Below are 27,147 nucleotides of genomic sequence, written 5' to 3' on the forward strand. Positions count from 1 at the left end.
TTACACGCTGGACCAAACCTGAACCCCGACGTCCTACAACTGTTGCTACAGTTTCGCACGTACGAAGTGGCTCTAACGGCGGATGTAGAGAAGGCATTCCTTCAAATTCAACTGGACCCATCCGACCGTGACTGTCTGCGATTCTTGTGGTATGCCGAGCCTCCTAAGACGGGTGAACCTTTGCCACCGGTTGAGACTTGGCGGATGACACGGGTTCCCTTCGGAGCGAAATCGAGCCCCTTCCTCCTTGCAGCGACTATACGTCATCATCTAAAGTCAGCAGAGACATCGTACCCGCAGACAGCTCCCTTGCTGTCAAACCACTTTTATGTGGACGATCTCGTTGTCGGCGTCGCCACCGTCCAGGAGGCGCTCACTCTTTACCACGAATCACAAGCAATATTTCGTGACGCTGGCATGAAGCTGGTGAAATGGACTACCAACCGCTCGGAGCTTCAGGGAACTTTCGAGGCCGATGGAACTGCAAGCCCATCCGCTACGTCACAGAGGAAGGTTCTTGGACTCGGTTGGGACATCAGCACCGATGAAATCCGGTACTCCCTGAAATCCATCACGGAGTTCCTCGAGAGTAACTTGAACACCGGCACTAAGCGTTATGTGCTTCAAGCCGTTGCACGTATCTATGATCCCTTCGGCTACGTGACGCCATACGTTGTCACGGCCAAGATTCTGCTACAACGTATTTGGCTGGCAAAGCTGAACTGGGACGACCGGCTACCAGAAGATCTCATGAGCACGTGGTCTACGTGGTGCAGGCAGGTACCCCTACTGGCTCGCGTTTCCCTACCGCGGAGGTTAACTGCTCTCAACATTTCTGAAGCCTCCTGCTCGTTGCACTTTGGGAAAAGTGGACGAAAGAATATATCCTTTCCTTGCGATCGGCCAACATCTGCAAGCCTGTCCAGTCACGCAGTGTTAAGGTCGGTGGCCTGGTGCTGATATCCGCTGAGCAGAGACCACGAATATCTTGGCCTCTAGGGCGAGTCAGCCAGGTCAGGGTCAGCCCAGACGGAAGGATACGGTCGTGCGAAGTGACCCTGCCAGGAGGACGGACACTCAACAGGCCGGTCCAGCTTCTCTACAGACTGGAAGCAGACAGCTGACCACCTTTTCGGGCGGCGGAGTGTAAAGGAAGATGAGTCACCGCTGGCTTCGTGACCTCGCGCCTTGCATCCCCCACCGACATTACCTTTTCGTTTTGGCAATAAACCCGAACGGTTCCTTCGGTACGGACGTCTTGGCTTCACTTCTTGCTATACATGTGTTTAAGACTGGCCATTCTTTCGACTTCCATAACGCGAAGGCCTTGGCTCATGAACAAAGATGGGGGGGGGGGATTCCTAGAATCGTGGCATATCCATGGCGATAAGAACACTTGCAACAACCACAAAGGACCTTTGCCTGATTGCTACAAAGGCTTAAAGGATTTCCACTTTAGAGTGTCTGTTCATTTTTCGTGTGTATCCGAGCTGATGAGGACGCCGGTATAGGCGTCGAAACGTCCTTCTATTTTTGTTTATTTTGTTATGTAAGCCAGTGGAATATATTTGTTGCGAGCACATTTCATTGCCAACTATAGGATGGGACAAGCGTAAGCTTGACAACATCACGCTTTTAGAAAAGCATGCGCCACCTACGCAAGGGCTCAATGGGAACTTCGGGCTCCTTTAAGCATTACGAGACAGCCAGAGGCGGAGGTAGACAACAACAATCCCGGTGTGCGCAGCAGCAGTGTCAGCCGCGGTAAACCATAACCGAAGCAGTCGACGGAGCACTGTCCCTCAAAGTGCCTACTTTGCGCCGCGCGCATCTTTTTAAAACCGTCTATTATCATTGAAACCAATGGCCATTGAACATGCGCGTAGCACGACCAAACGTGTAACATATCAATCTCTCAGGGAACATTGGATCCGATGATCTTTCAGAAGTTGACGTGTTTTATGCGTGGTGGCGCCACGCGCGTGTTCAATAGCCATTTGTTTCGATGACCGATGCGATGTCTATGGGTGACACAATGTAATGACATAACAGTGTATGACAAGCATATTCCAGTCTTAATAAGGACACCGCACGTAGACTTTTAGAGCTGTGCGCGGGTGCGGTTATATCTGAGTGAATAACCGCGCGACATCAGCTGCTTTGCGGACAGAAATGAGACCATGTGGCTCTGACATCCCCACAGAAGAGACATCGCGAGAGAGGTCACCTGATTACGACTACCAATACGTTACAACAGTTTATCTCTTCGCAAGAAAGAGAGAGAGAGAGAGATAGTGAAGTAACCACCTGACGGAGTGTCTGTCCGCTCACAAGGCAGCAAAAAGGGGGTATTCGTTGACCGGCATGGGTCCACCGAAGAAACCACGTGCGCATCACCTTGAAATGTCGCCCCCTTAACTATGGAGTTGCGCGGAGAGCTGACCTACTTGCATAGCGTATAGAAATTGTCATAGTTCTGGCTCCCGTGACATCAGAGCTCGAGGCATACGTGTCCTCAATGGCTTATGCCTCGCCAAGAGCGACATGTAAGAAACGTAATTGTGTTATCTGTCGTACTATGGCGAGCTGTACAGAGCGTGCATGGTGTAGTGAGCCACATCTGTGAAGTGGTAGGGACACTACTCTCTTTATCTATTGCATGACACCATCATAAATACATACAGGGTGTTTTTTATGCTTCATAGATATCTATTTTTCATAGATGTCGTTTCAACAGCAGGTGTTCCACAGGGCGCGGTCCTTAGCCCACTCCTCTTCAATGTCGTTATGGCTGCTCTACCATCCCTGTTGCCACGGGGTCGTCAACATCAGCTTGTACGCTGATGATATATGCATATGCACATCCGGCAAGCAGTGGCCAGCGCTACCGCGCCGCGAGTAGTGATGTTGTTGCTAGTTTTCTGGAAAATAGAAGGATGGACTTCTTTCATGAGGAGGCTGTATTTTTATCATTCACACGCCGTCATTTGAAGAACTGTCAGCTCCACATAAGTGGGCATGTTGTGCGGCGTGTTACGTACAACAGGTTTCTTGGTGTGGTTCTCGACCGGTATCTGTCCTGCAGAGCGGAGGTTCGTTGTCTGGAAGGTAGGGCTGAGCCTCGTCTGAATGTCCTGCGATACCTCTGTAGTGCCCGCTGGGGGCTTTCTACAAAGGCATTGCTTGGTCTACACCAGCCCCACATATGCCATATTCTAATGTTTCATCCTCCAGTTTTGCATATTCTTTGTCCCTCATCCGAACAAGTGTTGGAGACCGTATTTGCAAAGAGTATGAAAAAGTGTCTAGGCGTCTACATATCAACGCCAACTGTCCCTGTCATGGCTGAAGCCAAGGAGCCTTCTGTGGACGGTACAGTCTTTTGGGCTCTACATGAGGCTCTCCACTGGCCATGACTGCCACGCATTAGTGCGCGATATTGTTCGGCGACCAGCATTCAGCTACTGCCAAGCTATCTTAGCTCACCGCTGCCTCATTCCGAAGCGTAAACAACTGACTCCACCAACAGCCCCACCATGGGCCGTCAAGGCACCCCCTGTGCATGTCAATGTCCCTGGCTTGGCTTCGAAAATATGAGCTACGACAATTGCTCTTCGGCAGCTCAGTCTGGCCATACCTCATCGCGCTGAAGGGAGAATTAAAATCTTCACCTACGGTTCATCGACTCAGGCCGGCTTCCTGTGCATATGTAGTCCCTGAGCTGTCGATTCAAAGAAGTGCAAGGCTATCGCACCCGACGTCGATGGCTGTGGCCGAGCTATATTCCATTCTTACGGCGCTTTCCATCATTGTGTCCCGTCAGCCCCCGATACACTACACCATCGACAGTAACTCCAAAACCGCACAGCAAGCTATGCACTCTACCACGGGATCGAGCTCTCTCGCTCCACTGGTCTGTGACGTGCTCAGGGAGTATTCGTCTGCTGACACACAGGGTCATAACATCATCTTGCAGTGGATCCCAGGTCACTGGGGGGTCCCTGGGGATGAAGCTGCCGACCTAGTTGCGAGATGGGCTCATGCGGACCGTGGTGTACCGACGCGCACCACGTATATTGCCCAAGCGGACGCGAAGAGAGCAAGCTGTACACTCATGAGACGTCAGTGCAGTGAACACTGGTGAAGACGTGGCCCTGCTACGTCATTCCTACGCAAAGTGGACCCAGTTCTCCGTTTTTATATGCCGTCTGCGGTTCCTCGACTCATCACATTGATCATCTACATACTACGCCTTGTGCCATACTGCGGCCGACTATTCTTTACGCTCGGCAGGGCATTTTGCGAGCGCAAGAAACGGTGCGACACTACATCCGTCTCTGCACATGGCATCATAGACACGCAAAGTTATGTGTCGAAACTCTCGTTTCCTCCTGGCGATTGCTCCACATCATCGAGCTTTCCCAAAAGCAATCCCTCCACAATCAATCCAGCATCTCCCTTGGACATTTATGGTACCTAAAATATGTGTAACTGTGGCCAGTGTGCACCGAAGGTCAGCTGTGCCATCTGCTGCGCTGAGAGAGTACTGTCTACTCATGATAGAAAATAACCACAACAGGACAACTATTTTCACCGATAGATCGACGACAGCAGTTGGGCCTCCGTCTGGCTTTGTTGTCCCGGAACACGACAGGGAAGGAATGACACGGCAGAACTAGCATACTACTCGCTGTTGAATATGTGGTTGCATACCCGTCTGCAGCACAATGGATTCACTACAAGCCATAATATCATTCCTACGTAGTGCGTGTATGGTACCTGCAGTCCATGAGTTTGAGTTTGAATTTGAATATATATATATATATAAAGGAAGACATTTAATTCGTCACCTGACGAATTCTGCTACTCCCACAAAGAACCCCTAAACCCCACAGAAAGGAAAAACAAAAATAAAAAGATGAAAAGATATAAAGAGAAAAACAGCACCCCTTCCGGTCACGGGACTGTATGTACACATGCGTAGCTGCATCCCCTAGAAGTGAAATGAATTGCGAGAAACTATAACGGGAACGAGGAACTCGACGACACATGCTTAGAACGCGGTTCTAAAATACAGAATCGATATCACTGCTCACTATGAAGTTGACAAGTGCTGATAGCGCCGCACCTCTCTTCCCATACACCGAGCACCTTGACTATATTGAAGGCTGTATTGTTCAAGCGGTCTAGAGCAGACTTCAATGTAGCCCTTTGGGATGCATATCTTGTGCAATGCATAAGGATGTGTTCAGTGTTTTCCACAGACGCACACTGGACAGTTTGCTGAACTAGCCCTGGCGACATTATGGAGCAACTGTTGATCATACGGAACGTTACGGCGAAACCAATGCAAAAGTGTTTGTATAAGTCGCGGTATGCTGGACGGAACACGGAATTTCAGCTCCAGGACGATCTGGTGAAGCAAAGGATGAACGTCTGTCGACTTGTAACCATTGCCTTCTTCAAATGTCTCCTGTCAGCAATTTTAACGGGTGTTTCACATCTGACCTGAAATATGTCACCGGGTGTTCCGTTGACGATAGGTGCGCTATACCTGCTATCTCATCTGCAGCTTCATTACCCCCTTCCTTTTGTGGAATAGCAAGCCGACATGCCGTTTGGCTGACCTTTCCTCCCTTTTTTTCTTTCTTCTAATAAATATATCCCCTCCCCTCGTATGCGAATATGCCCAGGAACCTACTAAAGCAGTATGTCGTGGCCAGCATCAACTGCTTTCTTGTATGCGGTGAGAATGTCCCGTACTATTGGCGCCATACAACCACCTCCCAAGAATGATGTTATGACTTGGAGATCGGCTTTTGAATCGCAATATATGACACATTGCGCAGGCAGCTGCAGCCACATACTGCATTGCCAGCTTCATGGCTACCAATTCCGCTGTTGTCGACTATCTTCTGTGGGAAAGCCTTGCCATTCCTTCTCTGCTGTGTTGTAGTAAAACAAATGCCGATGAAGACCCAGACGCCCACGACATTCTGACTGTGTACATGCAATCCAGGGATGCTGGCCATGACATCATACTTCAATGGGTACCTGGACACGCAGGCTTACGGGGGAATGAAGCGGCTGATGAAGTAGCGCATCTTGCACATCTGTCGTCATCAAAGCATCTAGTGCCGTACGCAAAAGCAGATATGAAAGGCACATTGAGGTATCTTCCACAGACTTATGACTAGGCAGCAATGGCTGCAAGGCGACGGGAACTCCTCGTTGCTCCATGTAGTAGACCCGGAACTGAAATTTTAAGTTCCGTCCATGTTACCTCGCTCTATCCAGACACCCTTGCACAGGTTCCGTCTGGACGTTCAGTACGGGCGCCAACAACAACAACAACTACATGAATGACGATGGGATGAGGTGATTCACCGCAACAATTGCGGTACCATACCTACGCCATACGGGCGCCAATTTCTCCATAAAATTGGGAAGGCTGATTCAGCTAACTGTACTATTTGTGTAACCTGGGCATGTGTGCCTCCTAAAGTGTATAGTTTGCCCTTCTTTTTCCCCACCCTCCTTTCCCGTCATTTGTTTTACAAATAATGAACCCCAAATAACGCGTCCTGGAGTAGCCAGTCCCGAGTAGTTTGGGACAAATATCTCTTTTTTTACCAATAAATCACTCAATCGTTTTTGCATTTGAGTGGTACGGTGAGGCAAACGTCCTCTCGAAGAGAGTATATAAACTATAAGATGAATAATTACCTAAAATTAATTAATTAAATATTCAGTTAGGGAATTTCGACACAAGCGAGATAGCTGAATGGGAGACCATCTAAAGTAACTAAGTTACTTTAACGTGGTAACTGTCCGTAACTAGTTACATTTTGAAGGGACTCTAACTGTGACTCAGTTTCTATCTCTGCAAGCTAACTGTAACTGTAACCCCAACAACACGGAATATCCTCTGGATTACGAATAATGTCCTAACGGATTCGTACGTCCGATGGACATCTGAGGGAATCCATCGGACATACGAATTCGTTGGGACATTATTCGTACATCCAGAGGATATTCGGTATTGTTGGGGAACTTAGTTACCGTTTAATTAACTTACCCGTGACTGCCCTTAACACATCTACCAAGTTGTCGCAATCCACATCTACCAAGTTGTAACATTTGGAATGGTCCACTATCGGCGTTCGCTGCATGTAGAACATACCATTCTTGTAGATAAATTGGAATGTTTCTTCTTGGAAAACCCATTTATACTACGTCCGATGTGGATATATTACTATACCTCACGACGACTTTTTTTTCCCTGCAGGGAAGCCTCGAGATATCTTCTGACTGGTTCGTATCATATGATATAACTAAAATAACCCACGATCCATCGGCAGTCGGCGAATCGTACTGGTTCACGTATCCTTCCAACGCGCTTAATTGAATGGGAACGAAGTCTTCTTTTACATCTCGTTTGTCGAGATTGGGTTGGTGCACAGACATGAGCGCCCCCATTTGGCGGCATCGATAAATGGAACGGACTCTGCTTCTTTATAACTGAATGAGTTCGTGTACGTTTTTTTTTTAATGCGTTGAGGTCGCACCGCGAAGCGGATCTGAGGAAGACGGGCAAAATGGAATTTGAGAAAAAGAAAACACTCCAGGGAATATGAGTCTACATGTGTCACTGGGATAAAGGGGAGGACAAGATTATATGTGCGACGTGTACCTGTGGAGGGTGTGCGATATACGTTGCTGCTATAATGAAGCAGGACCCTAGCATTTTCAACGCATCTGGGGTTTTTTCTCTAAAAGGTCAGTCATATTTTCGCACCAGGCGCGATACCTACTTGATGGAAAGACTTCCGTTGCCACACAGTGGAGAATTTATGCCAGAGAAACTTACGAAAAAATCGTGGTTACCAGGCACTGCCTAAAAAAATAAATACGACCACGCAAATTTTCGTCTCCCTGCATTTCCTATGGACTATACCGGTGGTGACATGGCGATCTGACGATGGTTGTGTGTAGCTGCCGCCTAGGGGCGCTAGTGATGTGGAAACCGAAATTGTTACCACACCACTTGCGCCCTTACGTGGCAGCTACATGCAACCAGCGATAGACCGCGACCGGTATAGCCCATAGCAAATGCAGGGAGACGAAAGTTTTCGTGGTCGTACTTGATTTTGTTACGCAGTACCTGGTAACCACGATTTTTTGGTAGGTTTCTCTGCCGTAAATTATTCACTGTGTGGCCGCGGAAGTCTGTCCATCTACAGGTTTTCCCGGCGATTTTAATCCCAGTGCCAGCTAAATTAATCCATGCCCCATAAAGTTTGCATGACATGTGGATTAATTTCGATGGCGCTGGGATTAAAATCGCCGGGAAAACCTGTAGTAGCTATCGCGTCAGGTGCGAAAATGTGACTGACCTTTTAGAGTACACACCATGTATATTAAATGCATCACCTTCCCCGTGATTCGCCACTAGCTCCACCACCAAGGCCAATCACAGCGCTTGTTTGAATTAATTATTTACAGAACTGGATTACATGTAATTAAATACATTACGGGTCTCTTTTTTGTTTTATTCTGTGCAGTCACAGCGAAGCAACTGTGGCTGTGAACGGCGTTCGGACGTGGACAGATGGAGAGGTGACAGGAGGAAGGTGTGGGAGACCGGTTGTTAGTGTGCGCGCGTTTTGGGCCGTCTTCAAGGGGAGCTGTGCCGACACTCGCCCGGAAAGTCTGCCGGAAAACCCAGGAAAAACCTCATGCAGCACAGCCAATGCTAGGATTCGAACCCACCGCCACCCATATCTTCAGCACGACCTTGCCTGCCGCCAACGAGCGGGTGGTTTTACCCAACTGGCCATACCGCTGGTCCTTACGGGTCTGCCTTTGGAGCGCGCAAACTAAAAAAAAAAAAAGAAAGAAAAAAATGGGAGGGGTCCACGAGGTTTTGGGCGCATAATTTAGCTTAGCGACTTCAAATTTCATTTATTTAGTTAGTGTTATTTCATTAACTAACTAAGTAATACTAATTAAAATACTTTAATTATATTATTTTAGTTTCTTTAACTCTACAGCGAACCGTAACGCCAACACTTTGCGTAACCTTTCCCGTGTGTCAAGATTTCGGTGCACGTTAAAGAACCGTCAGGTGGGCAAAATTAATCCAGAGATCCGACCACTGCGGCGTCGCTCATGATCGCAGTTGTCTCGCGACGTAAAGCCCCGAATTATTATTATTATTATTATTATTATTATTATTATTATTATTATTACGTAACCTTCCGTAAGTGTCAGCCACATAAAGTCCTAAGGTTGCGGGTTCAAACCCGGCCGAGGACGCCAGCAACTTGGTGATAGGGTAGAAGTTGCCTTGACACGCCGAGGGACGTTAAATAGTTTGTGACGTGTGCTGAGCTTTCGGCGCACGTTAAAGAACCACTGACTGACCATTGTGGCGTCGTTCATCATCTCTGTTGTCTCGCGGCGAAAAGCCACGATTTATAATAATAATAGCAATAATAATGAATAAGCTACAGAAGGTATCGGAAAGACAACGTCAACATCAACAAATCTACATCAACATCTATCTGAACATCAAGATGGCCGTGTACACCCACAGATAAGTAAAAGCCCGTGAAACACAATCGGGGAATGGACAGCTGGCACGCGAGGAAGCTGAGGAAGTAGAGGTTAGCGTGGTTCATATTGGCGGTATGCGCATCCGCACGGTACCCGTACATGTAATGTACGGGTACCGTGCGGATGCGCCTCTGTGAGGCCGACAACGGCGAGCCCTTTCACCACCCACCACCACCACATGTAATGTACGCGACCACATCCGCGCTAGTTGAAATAGGTGTTTGGGCGTCCGCATCTCGCGGATATTCAGCATATCCGCACATTCGCGATCATTGCATGTGTAGCGAAAAATCTACATGACGAAAATGTGGCGTTAGAAACGTTTCTACTTTTCAGCATACAAACTGCTCGGGGTCATTATGCCAGCCACAGTTTTGCAATAACAGCAGTAAAAGGCAGAGCAATGTGATGGCAAAACTTCGACACCATTTTGAATTCACTGAGAGCTTTTTCACAACTGCTTATGCGCATGTGCTGAGGCGCCAATGACCTTGGGTGCGCCGGACAAGGATATGTCTGTGTTCAATAGATGGCGCTTGATGGGAAACGACAGTAGAGTCACTGTACCCGGGGGAAGAGTATCGCAATCGCTTTCCCCGTGCCGCCGTCTTACTCATCCGCCGAGGCGCGTCACGTGGTGCGTTTTCCTCCTCTTTGCTTCAAAACCTCGCGCCGGGTCTACGGGGAACGCAATAGCTGGGACGCATATGCGCGTACGTTCGTATGCCGCTCTTGGTTTCTTGTACGTGAAATGGATCTCAGAGAGCTGAGGAACTACGAACAACCATGTCTGGATGTTGTGCTGCAACGCGACAGAGTCAGGCAAAGCATTTTTCTGCATTCCGACGGGCAAAAGTGACGAGACGCGTAGATCGGCACAGAACCTGCCGGAAGAACTTCGCGCCTACGAATAAGACACGCTTGAGCGAGGTAAATTTCGTGGCGTGTTTATTTTTCATTGCGGAACCTTTGCACACAGTATTGAATAACAGTTCAACTGTGCGAAGAACAGCAGGGCGTATCAAAGTAGTGCTTGTTGGATCTTCCCATTGCGTTCCCTGTCCTGTGGTGCTAACAAAACGCCACTATCGGGACCACTTCACACGTCGCGACGACTTCGAGGACAAGGAGATTCGAAAGAAGTTGAAGTGGACGGCAGTTCCAAACAGTTTTGCATACCGGACACCTACGAGGCTGAGCAAGGCTCCTATCTCCCGTTCTTCGCACGCAGAGTTCTCCGAGGAGTCACCAAAAGACTTGAACACTGAAGTTGATGACAACCTAGTGTAAGATCAAGGGCAGTGGAGGATGGTAATGCGTCGAAATATATGTAGATGTGCACTATGAAAATTATTGAAACTTATGAAAACTATTCCTAAATATTGATCAAGGGGCAGTGGAGGATGGTAATGCGTCAAAATATATGTAGATATGCACTATGAGAACTATTGAAACTTATGAAAACTATTCCTAAATATTGAAAGTTATGAAAACTATTCCTAAATATTGAGCTGTAATTGTGAGTGAATCAACTTTGCAGAGGAAGACAACACCGTCACAAATTTCTGTGATCAGAGCATCGAGGAATATGCGCAGGAAAAACCTGCAGACAAGTCATGTGATGGTCCCCTCGACGAGGTCTCAGTCTTAAAAGAAACGAGCAAAGGCTGAGACGGAATGTAGTGACTTGAAGCTCACGGTCTACTCCTCATGGAAGATCAACTGCGTGCGTTGGAGCGGGGGATTGGAAGAACAATCCACAGCACTTTACATGCGCGTGAAAAAACGTTGGCATTCACATAGCCATTGAACGTGTGAAATAGAAATTTAATTGCGAAGAGATGAGAATAAAACTGGTAGAGGTTATTTATGTCAACCTGAAGCTGCGCACACGAGCACTATAGTTTTATGTCCACAAAACAAGTGAACTAAAAGAAAAAAAAAACTGATCTATAGAGCGCAAACGAGACTCGACGATGCCTTTTAGAGGCGAACACGCGCCAACATAATTCGTCTGTTAGCTACAGAATACAACAAACTATACTGTAGTGACGCTTGTGCCCTGTTTCATTAAGCATTAGCCGAGTCCCACCACAGGAAGTCACAAACTTTTTGGTGCACAGCCGCGAAATCAACGCGATGTAACACTGACTACAGCTATCCTAACACGCGATCCGCGGCAGCTTGGAAGCAATATGGCTGCCGGAGCAGACGACGCGGAGCGGTTGCGGTACTCTTCCCCCGGTACAGTGACTCTAAACGACAGGAGTGGGGACTGGTGGAGACAACGTCGTGGACACAGGGGTGACACAAACCCGCCATTGTTGTAACTACCCTCAAGCGGGTGCTTTTGGCAAAACTGCCATCTTGTCCTGGTCGCACGTCATAGAAAACGTCACTTTCAGGTCATGTGACTTTGTTTATATGTCGTTTTGCCGCTTACGGACATATTTTCGCCGTCATAACACCAAGAGATTACCGTATTTTGCTAGCGTAAACTATGCGGTGCTTCTTCCGCAACATGGTAGCCCATTTGTCCTTAGTTTAAGTACATGGCATCGGCTCGGTAAGTCTTAACGCGCAGTCGTCATCACATCTTTGGAAGTCAACAATACGAGGCTCTGTGTGCAAAACTGCGCGTTTTACTGCGAGATTATCGGATAAAAATAATTACCGTGATCGAAAAACATCCAAAACGTCGTCCAGAAACAACAACCGCATTGTTTACAAACGGCTTGGCCGCCGATCACGGGCGCCGCCATCTTTAAGGTCACGTGCGCCTTGACGTTTGCTGTGACGTGCGACCAGGACCTGTCCAGGATGCATTGCGTTCGCCCAGCACGCTTTCGTCTACGGAGGAATACATTGGATGCCACCCCTGTGGTCGTGGAGACCGTCGGCCCCACTCCAAGACCAGTTTTGTCCCTTGTGCTACCCACGTGGGTTTGTTTTAACGCGCGTCGAGGGCGATTCGCCGGAGAGGCGCTAGGATACGACGCGAATGTGGAAAAGGTATGTTAGGGATCCCCATTGGTGGCGTCAGCGGAGACACTAAGGGCTATTTGTGGATAAAAGGCGGATATCCGCGCTCACGGCAAAGTCCATGGTTTTACCTGCATTTTATGCACGTGGGCTTCGACACGTTATATTTCTGTCCGCAAACCAGGATGTCACGCGTATCGGCGAATAAAACCGCGCATCCGTACACACCTCGTACTACATGGCAGATAAAACATGGTGTGTGAGAGTTGTATGAAGCTCTTGATGACTATCATTCCTCGTTATCGGCGGTTGTAAATTTTTGCGCACAGGGACAATACGTTTTCCTCAAAGCTCCGCTGTTTTCACTATGTTGTTTGCACGTTTCCCTTTAATGATTCCTCCCACTACAGGACTATCGACCACAAAACATCATATCGTTTACAGGCGCTTCGTAGCGTTTCTTGGGTCATTTAATACTGAGAAGTGGGAACAAGAGGGCTCCCGCAAACCGAAGAAACCAACACCTCTTAGATAGCAGAAGGCCTGCGCCCTACGTCACGCACGAAGGCCTGCGTGAGCTTTATAAGCTGCTTCGAGCTTTCTTCTTGTCCGCTATTTCATTGTCGTAACAGCACAACACCTCCTAGATAGCATCAGGCCTGCCCCACGTGACACAGCGTCACACACGAAGGCCTGCTGTGGGTGCTGCTATGACGTCAATGAAAGAGCGAACAAGAGAAAAGCTGGAAGTAGCTCGCAAAGCTCACGCAGGCCTCCGTGAGTTGGGCAGTGCGCAGTCCTTCTACTATCTAGGAGGTGTTGGATAACAGCGTCAACAGCTGTAACAGCAGGCCTGCCTGTGTGACGTTGGGCGCAGGCCTTCTGCTATCTCAGAGGTTTTGAAGAAACCAACCTTGCAATCACGCGATGAAAACTGGTCGTTCTTGCAGCACCCCATGTAGCAGATGCATGTTTCACCGGATGAACGCAGCTTTGTTAAGATGTCAGAACCCTATGTCATTGTCATGTGTCAATGGGAACCTGAGCTACGATGTTTGAATACGATGCAACGAAGTTTCGTCGTCGCACGACGCAGAACACCAAGGCTATCAACAACGGATTGTTTGCTTACAGAACAAGTCTGTAAAACGTCTTCCTTTCCGCGGGGCGTAACTTTGTGTAATAATGAAAGTCGGAATTTTAACAGAGTTCTTATCGAACCTACAAAATATTAGGAATAACGAAAGACGCATCGATGACATATTCCTTAGGACTCTCGCTGTAACGCTCATCCTTTAGAAATCAGGTAGTGATACCACGCCACCCTAAGCACTGGGGTAGATAATCCAGGCCAGTCGGTCCTGGCCGACCTCCCTTCAATCCCCTAAAGAAACGGTTTCTTCAATCCCCTCTCTTCAATCTTCTTCAATCCCCTCTTCAATCCTCTCTCCAATCCCCTAAACAAACAAACAACCTAACCTGAACAACCTCGAGAAGTTCTCTCACTGTCACGGACATGCACATGAAAGTGGTTGCGACACTTCGTCCCAAGTTATCCCAGCTGGTCCTAAAGGACGGTTGCTTGAATCCATGTCAGCCTGGGCTCCGAGTTTTGCAGCAAAGGGGGTAATAGACACATAGACAACAGGCACCGCAAATACCGAAACTCGTCCGCCTCTGACATCACAGCAGGCCTCTCCGCCAGTGAGGCGGTGCGAGAGAGGTCACGTGCTTACGACTACCAATGGGAACTGCAGTAGCTGTCGCGCCTCTGATTTCATAACGTGGTGCGCACGTGTGTTCAATGGTTCATATCTCGCCAAGCACGACACGTAGAAAGGTAATTATTTCTTCCTCAATATATGCGTGACGTAATCAACAACATCTATCAAAGTGTCACAGCCCCTTTAACGTATCTTGTGACAACGTCAGGTAGTTTCATTCAGGTCAGGTAGTTTCACAATTGAGCCTCGTATTCGCTTTTTCGTCTTCAACGATACTGTTAAACTCCAGAAGTTCAGAAAAGGAGGTATTTCGCACCTGTCTCCTCTTCTTTTAATCCCTCTCTTCCTCGTCTGTTTCTCTTTATTAATTTCCTCATCGTTAAGGCTTACGCAGCAGGTCAGTTCTAACTACATTGGAGTAACCAGCTTCATTTTGGAGCATACTCGATAGCCAGGGATCGACGAGGCAGGCCTCAAGGGAATCCATTACAAAGGACAGTGGAATCAGACGATACGTGCACGGAGCGAGAGACACGAGCTCAAGTGCTGTCGGACGACGACGATATGTCTTAGCGTGGACTGCATGTGCATGTAACAAGTCATTGCCAAAGCACCAGCTTCACTTCCCTCGCCTCGCCAGGTGAGGAACTAGTCAGGATATTTATGGTGTCACCCAGAATCTCGCATATCATAGTGAGCAGTGCACAAATAGTTCTCAGACCAAGAAAGAGGGAGAGGTAGATAAGAAAAAAAAAATGTAGTCGTATGTTTCAACTGGTGCGCCCAGTCGCTCGAGGATTATTGGTGTTATAACACGACACTAGCCACTTCATTGGGAACTTGTGAGTCTTGCTGCCATATTCTTAAATGTACCGTAACGGTAAAGGCACCGCAATTTTCGCCTGAGTCACACTCATAGTTTACGAAAATCAAAACTGAAATTTGCGGTGAACACTGTATCGAGGGAGACACCGACCCCGCTTTGCCCGTCGAGTACGAAGGCAAAACTATAGTGCATGCGCTAACAGTCCGTCTAACATAGCGACGTCCATGGTGCGCCGCGTGGAAACCAGAATCGCACAAAAGAAACAGCTCGATACATGAGCGCCAGTGTTGCACGCTAAATTGAGGGTTGTCTCACACCAGGCATTTTCCCGACCGATCTTATCGCAGCTTTGACAGACAATTAAAAGTTTGAGTGACAGGTTGCGTGTGTGGCACGTTGGGGGTTATGTATAAGCATAACAAGCTCTTAAATGACACAAACATGTAAGCTGCTTGCTTGTTACTTTACCGGTACCTGTAAACGTTCTTCGTCTCGACTCTATACTCGGCCGTCTCCTGAACATCGGTGTTGTGTCTCGGAGGTCAACCTTGAGTGAAAACGCTCTCCGAGCCGAGGAAATCTTTCCCGCTTTCCTCGAGTACTACACGGTAGCGCTTCTGTTTCCTTGAAGCCAATGGCTCCTCAAGCGGATGAACACTTCTTTCCTCCTCTCACTGGAGTCTAGGATCGTTTAAGAATACGACCGTTACAATTCCAGAAGATGAGAAACAACATGGAGTTACTAATGATGCAGCTTGCTGGCGGCGCTTTGCAGCCGACGACGACGTCCTGCAAAATAGGCGGACCGTATATTCGTGCTCGGGCACATGGAGCGGATCAAATTACAAATATAGTTGTCGCACGTACAGTGGGCGTCCCGCAAACAGATGTTTCTGTTAGACGCACACTGCAACTATATCGAGCATTTTGTGTTCAACAACCACCTAGGGACAGTTTGTGTTGACGTGAGACCAGAGACATCTGCTGCAACAGCATTCTCTCGAACTTGTTGCGATATACTTGGGATGTAAGAGAAAAACGCACTCTTCGATTGAATCTCAGTGGAAACCGGTTATATTGTGAAACGCTCTCGTTCAGGCCCGAGTGACATAAAGAAATACTCATTCGCTTTCGTGGAACTCGTAAGAAAGAACGAAGAAAAACGACTGAGCAAATGATACACCCTCGTCAAGTATCGTGGAAAATTGCCAAATATGTGAAACGAGCTCACCCGTGCCCATTTACGCGACAGCCATTACAGCAGAGCGACCCCCTGAGACATTCTTCTCCAAAGGAGAGCATTACGGGGCGCCAGTGACAAAACCAAACCTGCTAGCGAAGAACTGTTCAAAGAAACTGCGACGCAAAAATGAGACAGGACTAGAAATCTACCACTTCAGAAACTTTGCAGCGTTTCTCATCCTACCACAGCCAATCAACCTCTGTGGACCGAGCTCAACCGAGCGGACGAGCGCTCTCCTTATCCCTTAACATACCTTTCGCGCTAGAACTTTTTGCTTCTCTACACGTGTCAGAGCAATACAGGATGGAGGTTACTTCGATGAAGTCAGTAATAGGCAACTTGAGCGCTTCATCATAATCCTCGACGTGGCTTTTGCAGGACTATTGACAACCGACGCTACGCTATGAATAGAATACCGTTCCGAGTAATCGGCGTGTTTACGTTAGGTGAACAGCGCAGTTAATCAGGGCGTCGTCCAGTGTCAGCGTGTGCACATCATGCGCTTGCGGAAAGAAGAACACAAACATGCTGATTGGTAAGCTTAGCGAGGGGATGTGTGGCGATGGTTTGGTTCAGTAGATAAGCCTGCGTGCTGCCGAAATAAAGGCGGAGACTGTGACGCTTCTTACGTTGTGCCTTCTGCATGTGCATCTCGATGTGTATAACTGTATACGGATCCGAGTGTCTCTCGACGTGTTCTTGCTCTTCCTTTGGCTTGATGAAATACGTAATGTAAAATCAAATGAAAAAAATGTATCTGATGTGTGTGCAATTGGGAGAATGTTGCTTTTCTCTAGTATTTGGAATTGAAACAATGTTTCTTCTGTGTAGTACCTTGCAAATAATTATAAATAAAAAGTGCCCTGTTTCAATTGCTTTTTCAAAACTAAGCAAACTAAACAACGTTTTTGGATTGGGAAATTGTTTACACTTTTTTTCTCCAAACTACAGCATGCCATGTCATCTGTTTTTCTTGGGGAATTTACGTGCAAGTGTTGGTATCAGTCCGTCGTCCAGCCTGAGATTGGTTGTGCTTACCCCTCCAATTGGGGGCTCTCGGGCAAAAGTGAGACGGCAGAATGGGAATCAATGCTCGTTGAAAGCACTTTTATTAGGGCTGTGCGAATATTCGAAGTATTCGATATTTGTATCGAATAACGGTGCCGTGCTATTCGTATTCGAACCGAATAACATTTTATCGAATACTCGAATACATTCAAAATTCCGCAAGCTGACTTCACCTCGTGCCTCTGAGTGTTAGGTGAAGCTTGCTTTACACTTTTGCGCGTACCGACTTGAATATATCCAGCAAATTGGCTTCTCCTCATGTCCCGCGCGTCAGGCGAAGCCTAGTTTACACTTCTGCCAGTGCTGCCGATTTGAAGGCATAGTATAAAATTTTGATTTGAAGGATCACTGAAACTTGCCACTTTTGAGAAATATTTTAGCAAATGTTGGCAGGGAAGAAGTTAGCTTAATTATTTTGAGCTTTCGCTGGACCAGCTACGACACCATAGAAAATGAGATTTCATCACACGGTCTACTTCCTTACATCTGGGTACTAGATTCCATCCAGATTTACAATTTTCAGGACAATTCTAGCACAAATGTGGAATGAAATATGTGAAACACAAATTAAATGTAACATTTAGAGGGCGTGTGCAAACTTTTGCCCTTACAAGTGATGACAAGTTTGAGTTTCCTGGTGTAGCAAAGCTAGCCAGGACATTGGACAGGACACTGCAGTCAGTGTCTCACAAACTACAACTGAGCACCTCATTTTAATGCAGACTTTTGCTTACTGTTCAGCAATACGCACACACTTATGCGTGGTATTCGACATTATTCAATTCGCTCGTATTCGAAGATTTTACTGTTCGATTCGTATTTCATTCGAACCCAAAAATCACTATTCGCACAGCCCTAATTTTTATCTCTTAAACAAATGCTGAAACGAGCACGTGCGTTGAAATACCCATCGACATATATCGCTATGCAAATGAGCCGAAACCAAAACCGCGCGCCTCAGGAGTGCATGACCTTCGTCATGGTGGGCTTATCTGGACTGCTGAGCAGTTGATCGGACAAACAGATCAGCACCCACTCCAACCATCTGTACCGCTCCATAGCATGTCGCCCTCTGACGTGGAATGAGCGTGGTCCTCCCTGGGCTTCTGATGCGCGCGGTTTCGGCTCATTTGCGTACCAAAATTTGGCGATCCATATTTGAACGCACGTGCTCGTTTGAGGATTTCTTAAATTTGGAAATGCTTTCAATGAGGATTCTCCCCCATTCTACCATCTCACTGTTTCACGAAATCCCCCACTTGAAGAGGTAAGTAATGAATTTTAGGTAATTAGTGATACAGCAGTTACATACTCCCTTCGAGAGAATGTCCGCCTTGCCGTACAACCCACCTGCAAAAACAGTACCTATACTGCTCTCACAGGTTTTTTACAAAAGCAATGAATAATAATATAATTGGGGAGGGTTTACACGTGAGGTAAGAAGGAAAAGAAAGACACTCTGTATATAGTTTTTTTTGCATCCGAATTCCATAGCACGCAGATGTCTGCAAATTTTTCCAGAGGCATGTCCTTCTGCTTCAGTTTTTGAAGGAAATTCATGTATATGCTTTAGAATAAATATCTCGTGGGAAGTCAAAGTCATTTGTCTATACAACTCAACCACGTGTACCCAACAATAAGTACCTTTCTCTTACGCTTGAAATTTTCGAGTCCAAAAGGTTCCACTCTCGACGACTCTGGTGTGCTTCACACCTGCCCATCAATGTTTTAAATTTCATTGAACTTTTCCACCGTAAAGGTAACCGAATATCGCCTCAGCTTGATTTAAAGCGATTGTCACAATTTGTGAAAACTTACCTTTCAGTCTCACCTGGAGCAGACAGAATTCGTCAGGTTCTTGACGAACGACAACTCTTACGTGCGCTCGATTGAAAATAAAATTTTCCTGTTGACAACTGTCACTAAAGACAGAAGAATAATGGTCATAGACCTCTCATCATTTGGTGCGTTTGTAACGCGCAAACACCTCTTTTGCTTCAGCGGAAGCAGCACCGAGATTATCCCACCAGTTCAGGTTTTTGAGGCACGACAGATAAGTTGCGGGTCTTAGTAATATTGTTGACATTCGTAATGCTGTACAGGTATGAACGATATGTAGATTTTTCGAATTCAAAAACCAACTTCGAATTTAGATAGATGTGGACAGGGTGAAAGAGAGAAGATGCTTGAAAGAAAGAGCAAAGAAACGATGACGAATACTTGCACTGAGCTTGTTGTAGAAACAGAAGCCGAACAAAAAATGTTTTCCATATATTCCGACTTCTTCGAGGAGAATTTATCGAAGGAAGCGAAAACAGTTCCGACTGGTTCGTTGTCCAGACGCGCGAATATCTCGGGAATGCAATATGTCGGTGCCAGACATTTGCTCAGGTAAGGAAGTCAACCATTGTAATATTCTTCAAATATTTTACTGATCGGGCTGCACTGTTGCCCTTCTTTTTATTGCTGAAAAGAAAAAGGTTCGTTTTCGTTTCCTTCTCTTTCCCACTAAGCGTCTCAAGGAACTCCTCACGAGTAGAATGGATTTTTTGCCCGACACCTTTCTCTGAAGGGAAGTGTCTCAGCACGAGAGCCGCCGGTATTGACAGTCCCTGTTCCAAATATATCGTCAGCTCTCGTCCTGAGGCATTTCCTTACCGTTTCGCTGTATTTTCTACCATTCCACCTTTCTCTAAAGCTTTTCCTAACGTTGTACCGTTTGACTTCTTCAGCTGTATGACGTTCAATGTGGAGCCGCTTCCGCCTTACATGTGGCGGTAGTTGTTTGGTTGTTATGGATATGAAGCATCGCATCAGCTCCGCGAAACGACCTCATCTAACTCCATAAATAGGAGCTGAAGAGTGTGATCATGGTTGATCCCGTTCTACAGCACCAAAAATGTGTTGTGCAACGGTGGGTCTGTGTTATGCATAGCGGTTGCGATGAGACGAAGCCGAGAAGATCCGAAAGCTAGGGAACGCGAAGCCGAGGCGAAGGGTGCGTTTTTTTATTCTACCCGGGTAACCCCCGGGATACGCACCACGTGACCCGAGTGAGATGTCACGTGACCTGTGGGTAGGTACCCCCGTTTAGAAATGTTCGCCCATTACGAGTTACGCCCGTCTCAGCGAACATGGTGGCAGAGGCAGACGACGTTTTTGACCAGGACATGATTGTAGAAGTTGGGGCACTTGTGCTGCTTGACGCATTTGACGAAGGGGAAGATGATGACGAAGGAAGAAAAAGGCATGCATCCAACGAAACAACACTCGTGCTAAAGCCACCGAAATATGCTCGGAATCCGAAAGTTAAAAGACGCGGGACTCTCACTTGACTTCGTGTGACGTCATAACCCTCTGCTACCCACCTGCTGAGCTGGGTCAGTGAGAGTAGGTACCCAGAGTAACCCTCGAGCGACGAGAGTTGAATTTTCGCCGGAGGGTTATGACGTCACTTCCGTCACCCTCGATTTTTCGCCCAGTAAGGGTTACCCCCGAGTTACCAGGGTAGAATAAAAAAACGCACCCCAATACTCGCAACGGTTACCTGCATCGACCTTGTCCTGACCGAGGACAATGCTGCCCAGCTCCAGTGCCTCCCCTTCCCAACGTACCTTACTGACCATAAAGGTGTGTTGTCCCTCCTTGAATAAGGCTACGCTTACGAAAAACAAGAAGTTGTCTATACATGTGCGTGGTTAATACAACCGTGAGCCACTGCTTCCCCTTAATAAGCATGGACGATACAGCTATTGCTGTGACTTCTTAACATATGGGTGCGAAAAGGCGTGAATTCTTCGGTTTAGGCCCAGTGTTATGCGTACCAGTGTAGTTTCCGCCGTACCTGACAAACAATGCGCAGTTGGTGACTACTTTGACACAGTGTTGCCAGTAGTTTTCAATTTTAATTTTCTAAAAACTACGGGCAGAATTGGGACGAATATTGTGACGTAAGAGTACTGAGGGCTCAGACTCTCGAAAGAATACACCTTCCTGTGCAGGCAGAGACATCATAAAGAATGAAGCAGTGGTATCATCCTATGCTTCATTCTTTATAATGTCTGTGTTAATAAATACGTAATTTGGTAGCTGGAAAGAGACACCACGTTTGACAGCGCCAAAATTTCTGAAGGTTGCCTCGTTTCTGAATAGAAGCATCAGAGTCAGATATGGATGAAGTATGGCATGACCCTCGTTGCTGCAATTTGACGGACAAGCACCATTCTTAGGTTTCAAAATCAACGAGGAACATCTTGTGTGAACCGTAGCCTTGTTCAACATGCACGATTTAATAAGCCAACTGATCCTTCCCCGAATCATAAATACCCTTCCGTAAATCCGTATTTTCTTGTTGGTGAGGTTCGTGCATAATTAAAGTAATGTTTTCGTGAATGTCCACTTGATACTTGAATACCTTTACGGGCTGACCTCCATCCAATTCTGTTCGCCTCATAATATTTTCAGGAAAATCGAGCTCAGCAGACAAAACTGGACTGGAACCACAGAGACCACTATTGAGTGGTAGTTGCATTCCTTGACATGTGACGCGTACCTTTCGAATGTTTTGTAAGGAATTGTCGAATGGAGAAATGAGTGCCTTCTACTGAACTGAACGAAACTCGATAGCGGTGTTCTGAGCGAGAGCGGAGTGGCCATAGACGTTATCGGGAAAGTTCTCGGTGGTGATGGAGGTGGTTGGGGGGGGGGGGAGGGGGGGACGTGAGGCGAACGACCGAAGTTGGCAATGTCGGCTCGATGCTGACCGAAAAACGAGAGATGTAGCCGACATGCAAACTTGCTACCGATATCATGTTGAAGTTTGCAATGTCGGCTCGGTGTTGACCGTATCCAGCGACATGAAGCCGACAATGCCAACTTGCGACCAACATCCCACTGAAACTGGCAATGTCGGCTCGATGTCGACCGGGGCCAGCGGCATGACGCTGACAATGGCCTTCGATGGATCTGCTGGGTGTCTTACGCCGAAAACAGTACGGAACACGTACGGAACGTTACGTTGATGTTGAATAAATATTCTAAGCAATTCCTCACTTCAACTTGTATATGTATGCGTGATCGAATTAAACTGAAACACGTCACCCCATTCATTTTAATTCCGAGGCGAGCGTCTCTCGAATTTGCGGAACCTCTCAAGACATGAAAGAGATAGTATCTGTTTTCGCGTTGAAAGGAATGAAGCTTCTTGCACTTGATTCCAGGAGCTTTTACAATATTTATGTTTTTGCTTTTTGTTACTTCGAGCTCATTGCCCGCCATGAGAAATACGGGAAACAAAGGAAACGATTAGAAAATGAAACGAATACGAAACAAGGACAGAAATAAAATCGTTGTTTCCTCGCTAATAACCAGTTGTTTTGTAGTTGATTGCCAACACACGAATAAAAATACGAAATTATGTTGGTGCAACATTAGTCACGAATAGGCAGCATGTCGCAATGACATCCGGCCAATATCCTGACGCGGCATCGGCTCAACTCTGGGCGATGTTGCAAAGTGTATCTTGGGCCGATGTCTGGGTTGTCGGCAGGAGCACATGGGGCACGGCATTGGGGTTCTGCTTCATGCGATATTCTGAATGGCACATAAATCATTTACTTGCGTTAGGGCAGCTTCGTAGCGCTCACAGTGCATCAAGTGCTGAGCAATTTTCAATCGAAACTTACTGATCCGTGATTTGATTTGACTATAAGAGAAAAATAAAACGGAGATTTCGGCTTCACAAGTAAGGCCAGCAACTCCACATCACTTGCACCAGTTACATTAGTGACAAACTCATGGAACGATGTTGATGATGGTGATAATGATGATTCCGTCGAAAAAAATGTGTTGGTATGTTGTGCTCACCATAATATTGTCACAAAACACACAAATAGTTCAACAGCAAAACCCACAAATACCCAAGGAATCAAAACTTTGTGTCTGCACCAATGTTAACTGATCCTGTGATTCCGAGATACATCGTTCGAAACTGCTATTTTTTTCCAGAGTTGTCTGGGTCTGGCGGCCTCAGTCAAGCTGGACTCAGATGGCCGTACAATGCGTCACGTGACCACTAGTTAACTCGCCCAGCTTTGAGAGGCAGAGTGTACTCATCAGAAGCAACGCTGCTTGGATAGGGTCGATTTAGAGTAAGCCAGCGTGACTTAGCCGGGACACTCACGTGACTACAACGTAACGCACTGCTTTTGATATGGACTAGGTGGAGCACTGAGGTGCTCCTCATCAGTCAAACGTCATAATTTTTTTCGTTCGTTTAAGCTGGAGACGCATCATTCAATTCAACCAGAGGGAGGGGCTCGTGGATAAACTCAAAGGCGCACTTAGGTGACACCCGTTTTCTTTTCTTTCTTTTTTTTTTTTCAGCGGCGTGTTCTGTAGTGAATAAAATGAGCTCCCGCGAAAGAACGACGGGCGCAGGTGGCATCAGAGCGCGCGGGAGGCCTCTGTTCCGCGTAAGTTTGAAAAAAAAAAAAAAAGAATCTCGGTTCAGAAGAGGAAAAAAAAAAAGGATGAGCGTAACGGTGAATGGGGGAACATCGTGACGTATCGCTTTCCCCTAGAATATGACTTGTGACGTAGACCGCCGCCACTCAAGCATGCATAAGCAGCGCGCAAGCTGAGAAGAAAAGAAAGAAAGAAAGAAGGCACGGGGACTTGTAGACGTCACACGAGGATCGTGTCGGTCCTTCAGGGCTGTTTCCTCGAACTGTTTTTGTAAATTTGATTGCACAGCGACAATACACAATGCAACGAAAATGTTTTTGCATTGCAACACCTGATGGACAGGTCGACAGATGAGAGACGGTTTCGAGCCATGTTAAATGTCACCTTATTGCTCCTTTAAAGGGCCAATCGCATGACGCGTTTTCTGAGCGGTGCGCCGTTGCGTTTGTCGTGTGGGAAGTCACATCGGTGGACAACAAGGAGACACGACGCCGTCCTTGGAGTCTGAAAAGAGCAGAACTCAACGGCAAGCGGCGGAAGTAGCGCGCAAAAATGGCCAATAAGAGATTACCCAAGGTTGGATCCATCCAGTAGCGTCAGTTCCCGGAGGACGCCATAGATGGCGTCTTGCGGTGTTGCTCGGATGCCTAACGTTCGGCAGAACATCGCTGCGGATATTAAAAACGCAATTCCTGTGTAAGCGTCTACACTTCAGCCTACAAAACACAAAGGGGAAGTGTGCAACAGATTGATGGAGATGTTAACTGGAATGCTGCGTTCGCGTGTTGTGTTTGGGGACCTTGCGAAGTTCTACAGCTGGATCGGATTCACAACAAATGGTTCCGTGCGTACGCATTGCTCCAATATCTTGTTCCTTGTAATATGCTTTATTCAAAATCACCTGTGTTTCTGACTTTGTTAGTTGCAATAAAAGTGATTATCAAGTCATGTCGCGTCAAGTCGCATGGAAACGCTCGAATTTTACTAAAAGCTCTAAAAACCAGGACAGCCAGGACCGCACCACACAACACAGCACGCTACTTTCAACACTTTAATGTATAGGCATTCAAAATCGCTATTGTTACTTCTGCAGCAAGTACTCCCTCTCTCTTCCTGTTGCATTAACAGGAGGAGTGAGGGAGTACTTGCTGCAGAGGTAAAAATAGCTGTTTTGAATGTGTCTACACAAAAGTGTTGAAGCTAGCGTTCCGTGTTGTGTGGTGTCGTTCTGATTGTCCTCGTTTTTAGCGCTTTTAGTAAAATGCAAGTCTTACACCAGCAGGCCCAAATGGACGTTTTAGTGATGGCAACGACTGGGACGCCGTCCACCCGCCGTTGTGGAAACGCATACGGATAGCCTTCGACATTTCTCGACAGCGTCGCGTGCCGCACAGAGAAACTCAGTGGCATGCCGCTCGAAAAACGCCGCGCGCGGTTGGCTGTTGAAAGTCAAGCGGGGACCTGGTGGTTCGGCCTTATCCATGACGACAGTGGTATATAGATTGTGTCTTTTCGTTGCTGATAGACAAATCTACTCAGTAGATTTGTGTACCAATCGTGTCTACTAAGACAATCTATTTAGTGGATTTGTCTACGACTTCGGCGTACACATCTTGTTTTGGGTACTGCTTTATCAAGCATGCTTATGGACCATAGAATTACACAAAACAACGGTGTATTCGTCTTTTCAGTCAGCTATTCTGATTGTCACGGACGGACACACGTAAGCGCACAAACAAGTAACCAGCAGCAGCAACTTACCTGAAAACTGCTGGGTCGTCTTTTCCTTTTCTGGAAAGACAAAAGGTTGCTCTGTTAGGAAACCCAAAACAAAGGAGAAAAATGAATACAAATCCGTCAACTTCTACACAGACATATCAGATGTCGAAACTAGGGCGAATACTGAGGTTGTTACGAGTGTCGCCTTTTTTAGAAGGACATTTCATCCTTATGGATCCTGGCATCTTAACACTTGCTGCAGCAACTACGTTGAACAGCTCTGGATGGAAACGTACAGACTATCTTCTCGGATATCTGGGTGCTCGTGGTCAAAATGCAATCTGCAGAGCCCACGGTCACACAGGACTAACAAACGATAGACTTTATGACCCCAATGTGCACGATCAGACCTACGTCTGAAGGCGTGTTTACATGACGGCTGTAAACGTCGACTGGACGAGAGAAGCCGATTTCCGCTCTGCATGTAAACCGGCGAATATCTACTTAACTGAGCGAAAACAAGTCGCTAAAACGAGGTAGTTTAGACGACAGCTGTGGACAGAAACCAGTCATGCAACTTATCCAGCAGCTTCCCCTACGCTTCAGCCGAGTGTTTTGCGGTCTTGGGACTCTCAGTCGATTATCATGTAAAGCCTCGACCTTGACAATTAGTCTACTGGGGTTTCAGTCGACGCATCGATCTATGTAAACGCAGTTTATGGGGCTCTGCCTCGGGCCATTTCTTTCCACGATCCTAGAGGAGATTATGAGAATGGCACCGCGAATATGTCACGTGCAGCTGGTACTGGGAGATTATTATTATTGCTGACCCAATAGACTTATTAAACTTATTAATACACTTAAAAGGACTGAAAAGTGAGAAATAACCCCCATATTTTTGCCCACTATCGTGCACAACATCATTGTTTGATAACACACAGAAAGCATTACTTCTCAAATCGGCATATTTTTACGTATAAATATGTTGAAGATTGCCGCAACATGGACGGTGCTGCCAACGAACGGCGAAAAAGAGCAACTTGGTTTTCGGGTCCAGGGCTCTCAGAGATTGGTCAACCCTTACCACGTGAGAGTTGAGTTTGTAGAGAACAAAGTTGACGCACACTATCTTACAGCTAAACGCTATTTTAAAAATGACGCTCATTTCCATAGTTTCTACATTAATAAAGCGTTAATAAAGCATTCAGCTACTCCGCCGCTCCCGCCGCTACGAGCTACGATCCGCAACGCATTCTGCTAGGCCGTCTGTGTTATCGCGTTTATTGTGATTTATTGTATACGTCGTGGGTGGTCATGCTGGTCGCGCGAAGCACAAAATGGAAGTGAATCATATGTCTGTGGCTGCTGTGTCATGTATTCGAAAGACCGCCTGGCGTAGTTTTGGTGTTCGGGGATGCAAAAGTCATCTTCGTTCATCTTCGACGACGGGCGTTTCCTACCACAAGATTCCACAGGAGAGTGCGCGAAAACGAATGTGGTTC

The 27,147-nt window shown here is 46.9% G+C and overlaps 1 protein-coding gene across 1 annotated transcript in view; it reads right to left on the reverse strand.

The window, feature by feature from the left end:
• The window catches only part of LOC135385282 (uncharacterized), a 418,308-nt gene that overhangs the window by 131,600 nt on the left and 259,561 nt on the right, over positions 1-27,147 (reverse strand). Inside the window, exon 2 of the mRNA XM_064614500.1 lies at positions 25,688-25,717. Coding sequence (XP_064470570.1) covers positions 25,688-25,717 — 30 coding nt within the window. The remainder of the gene's footprint in view (positions 1-25,687; positions 25,718-27,147) is intronic.

Source organism: Ornithodoros turicata, chromosome 2, assembly GCF_037126465.1.
Source record: "Ornithodoros turicata isolate Travis chromosome 2, ASM3712646v1, whole genome shotgun sequence".
In the NCBI taxonomy this organism is placed as follows: Eukaryota; Metazoa; Arthropoda; class Arachnida; order Ixodida; family Argasidae; genus Ornithodoros; species Ornithodoros turicata.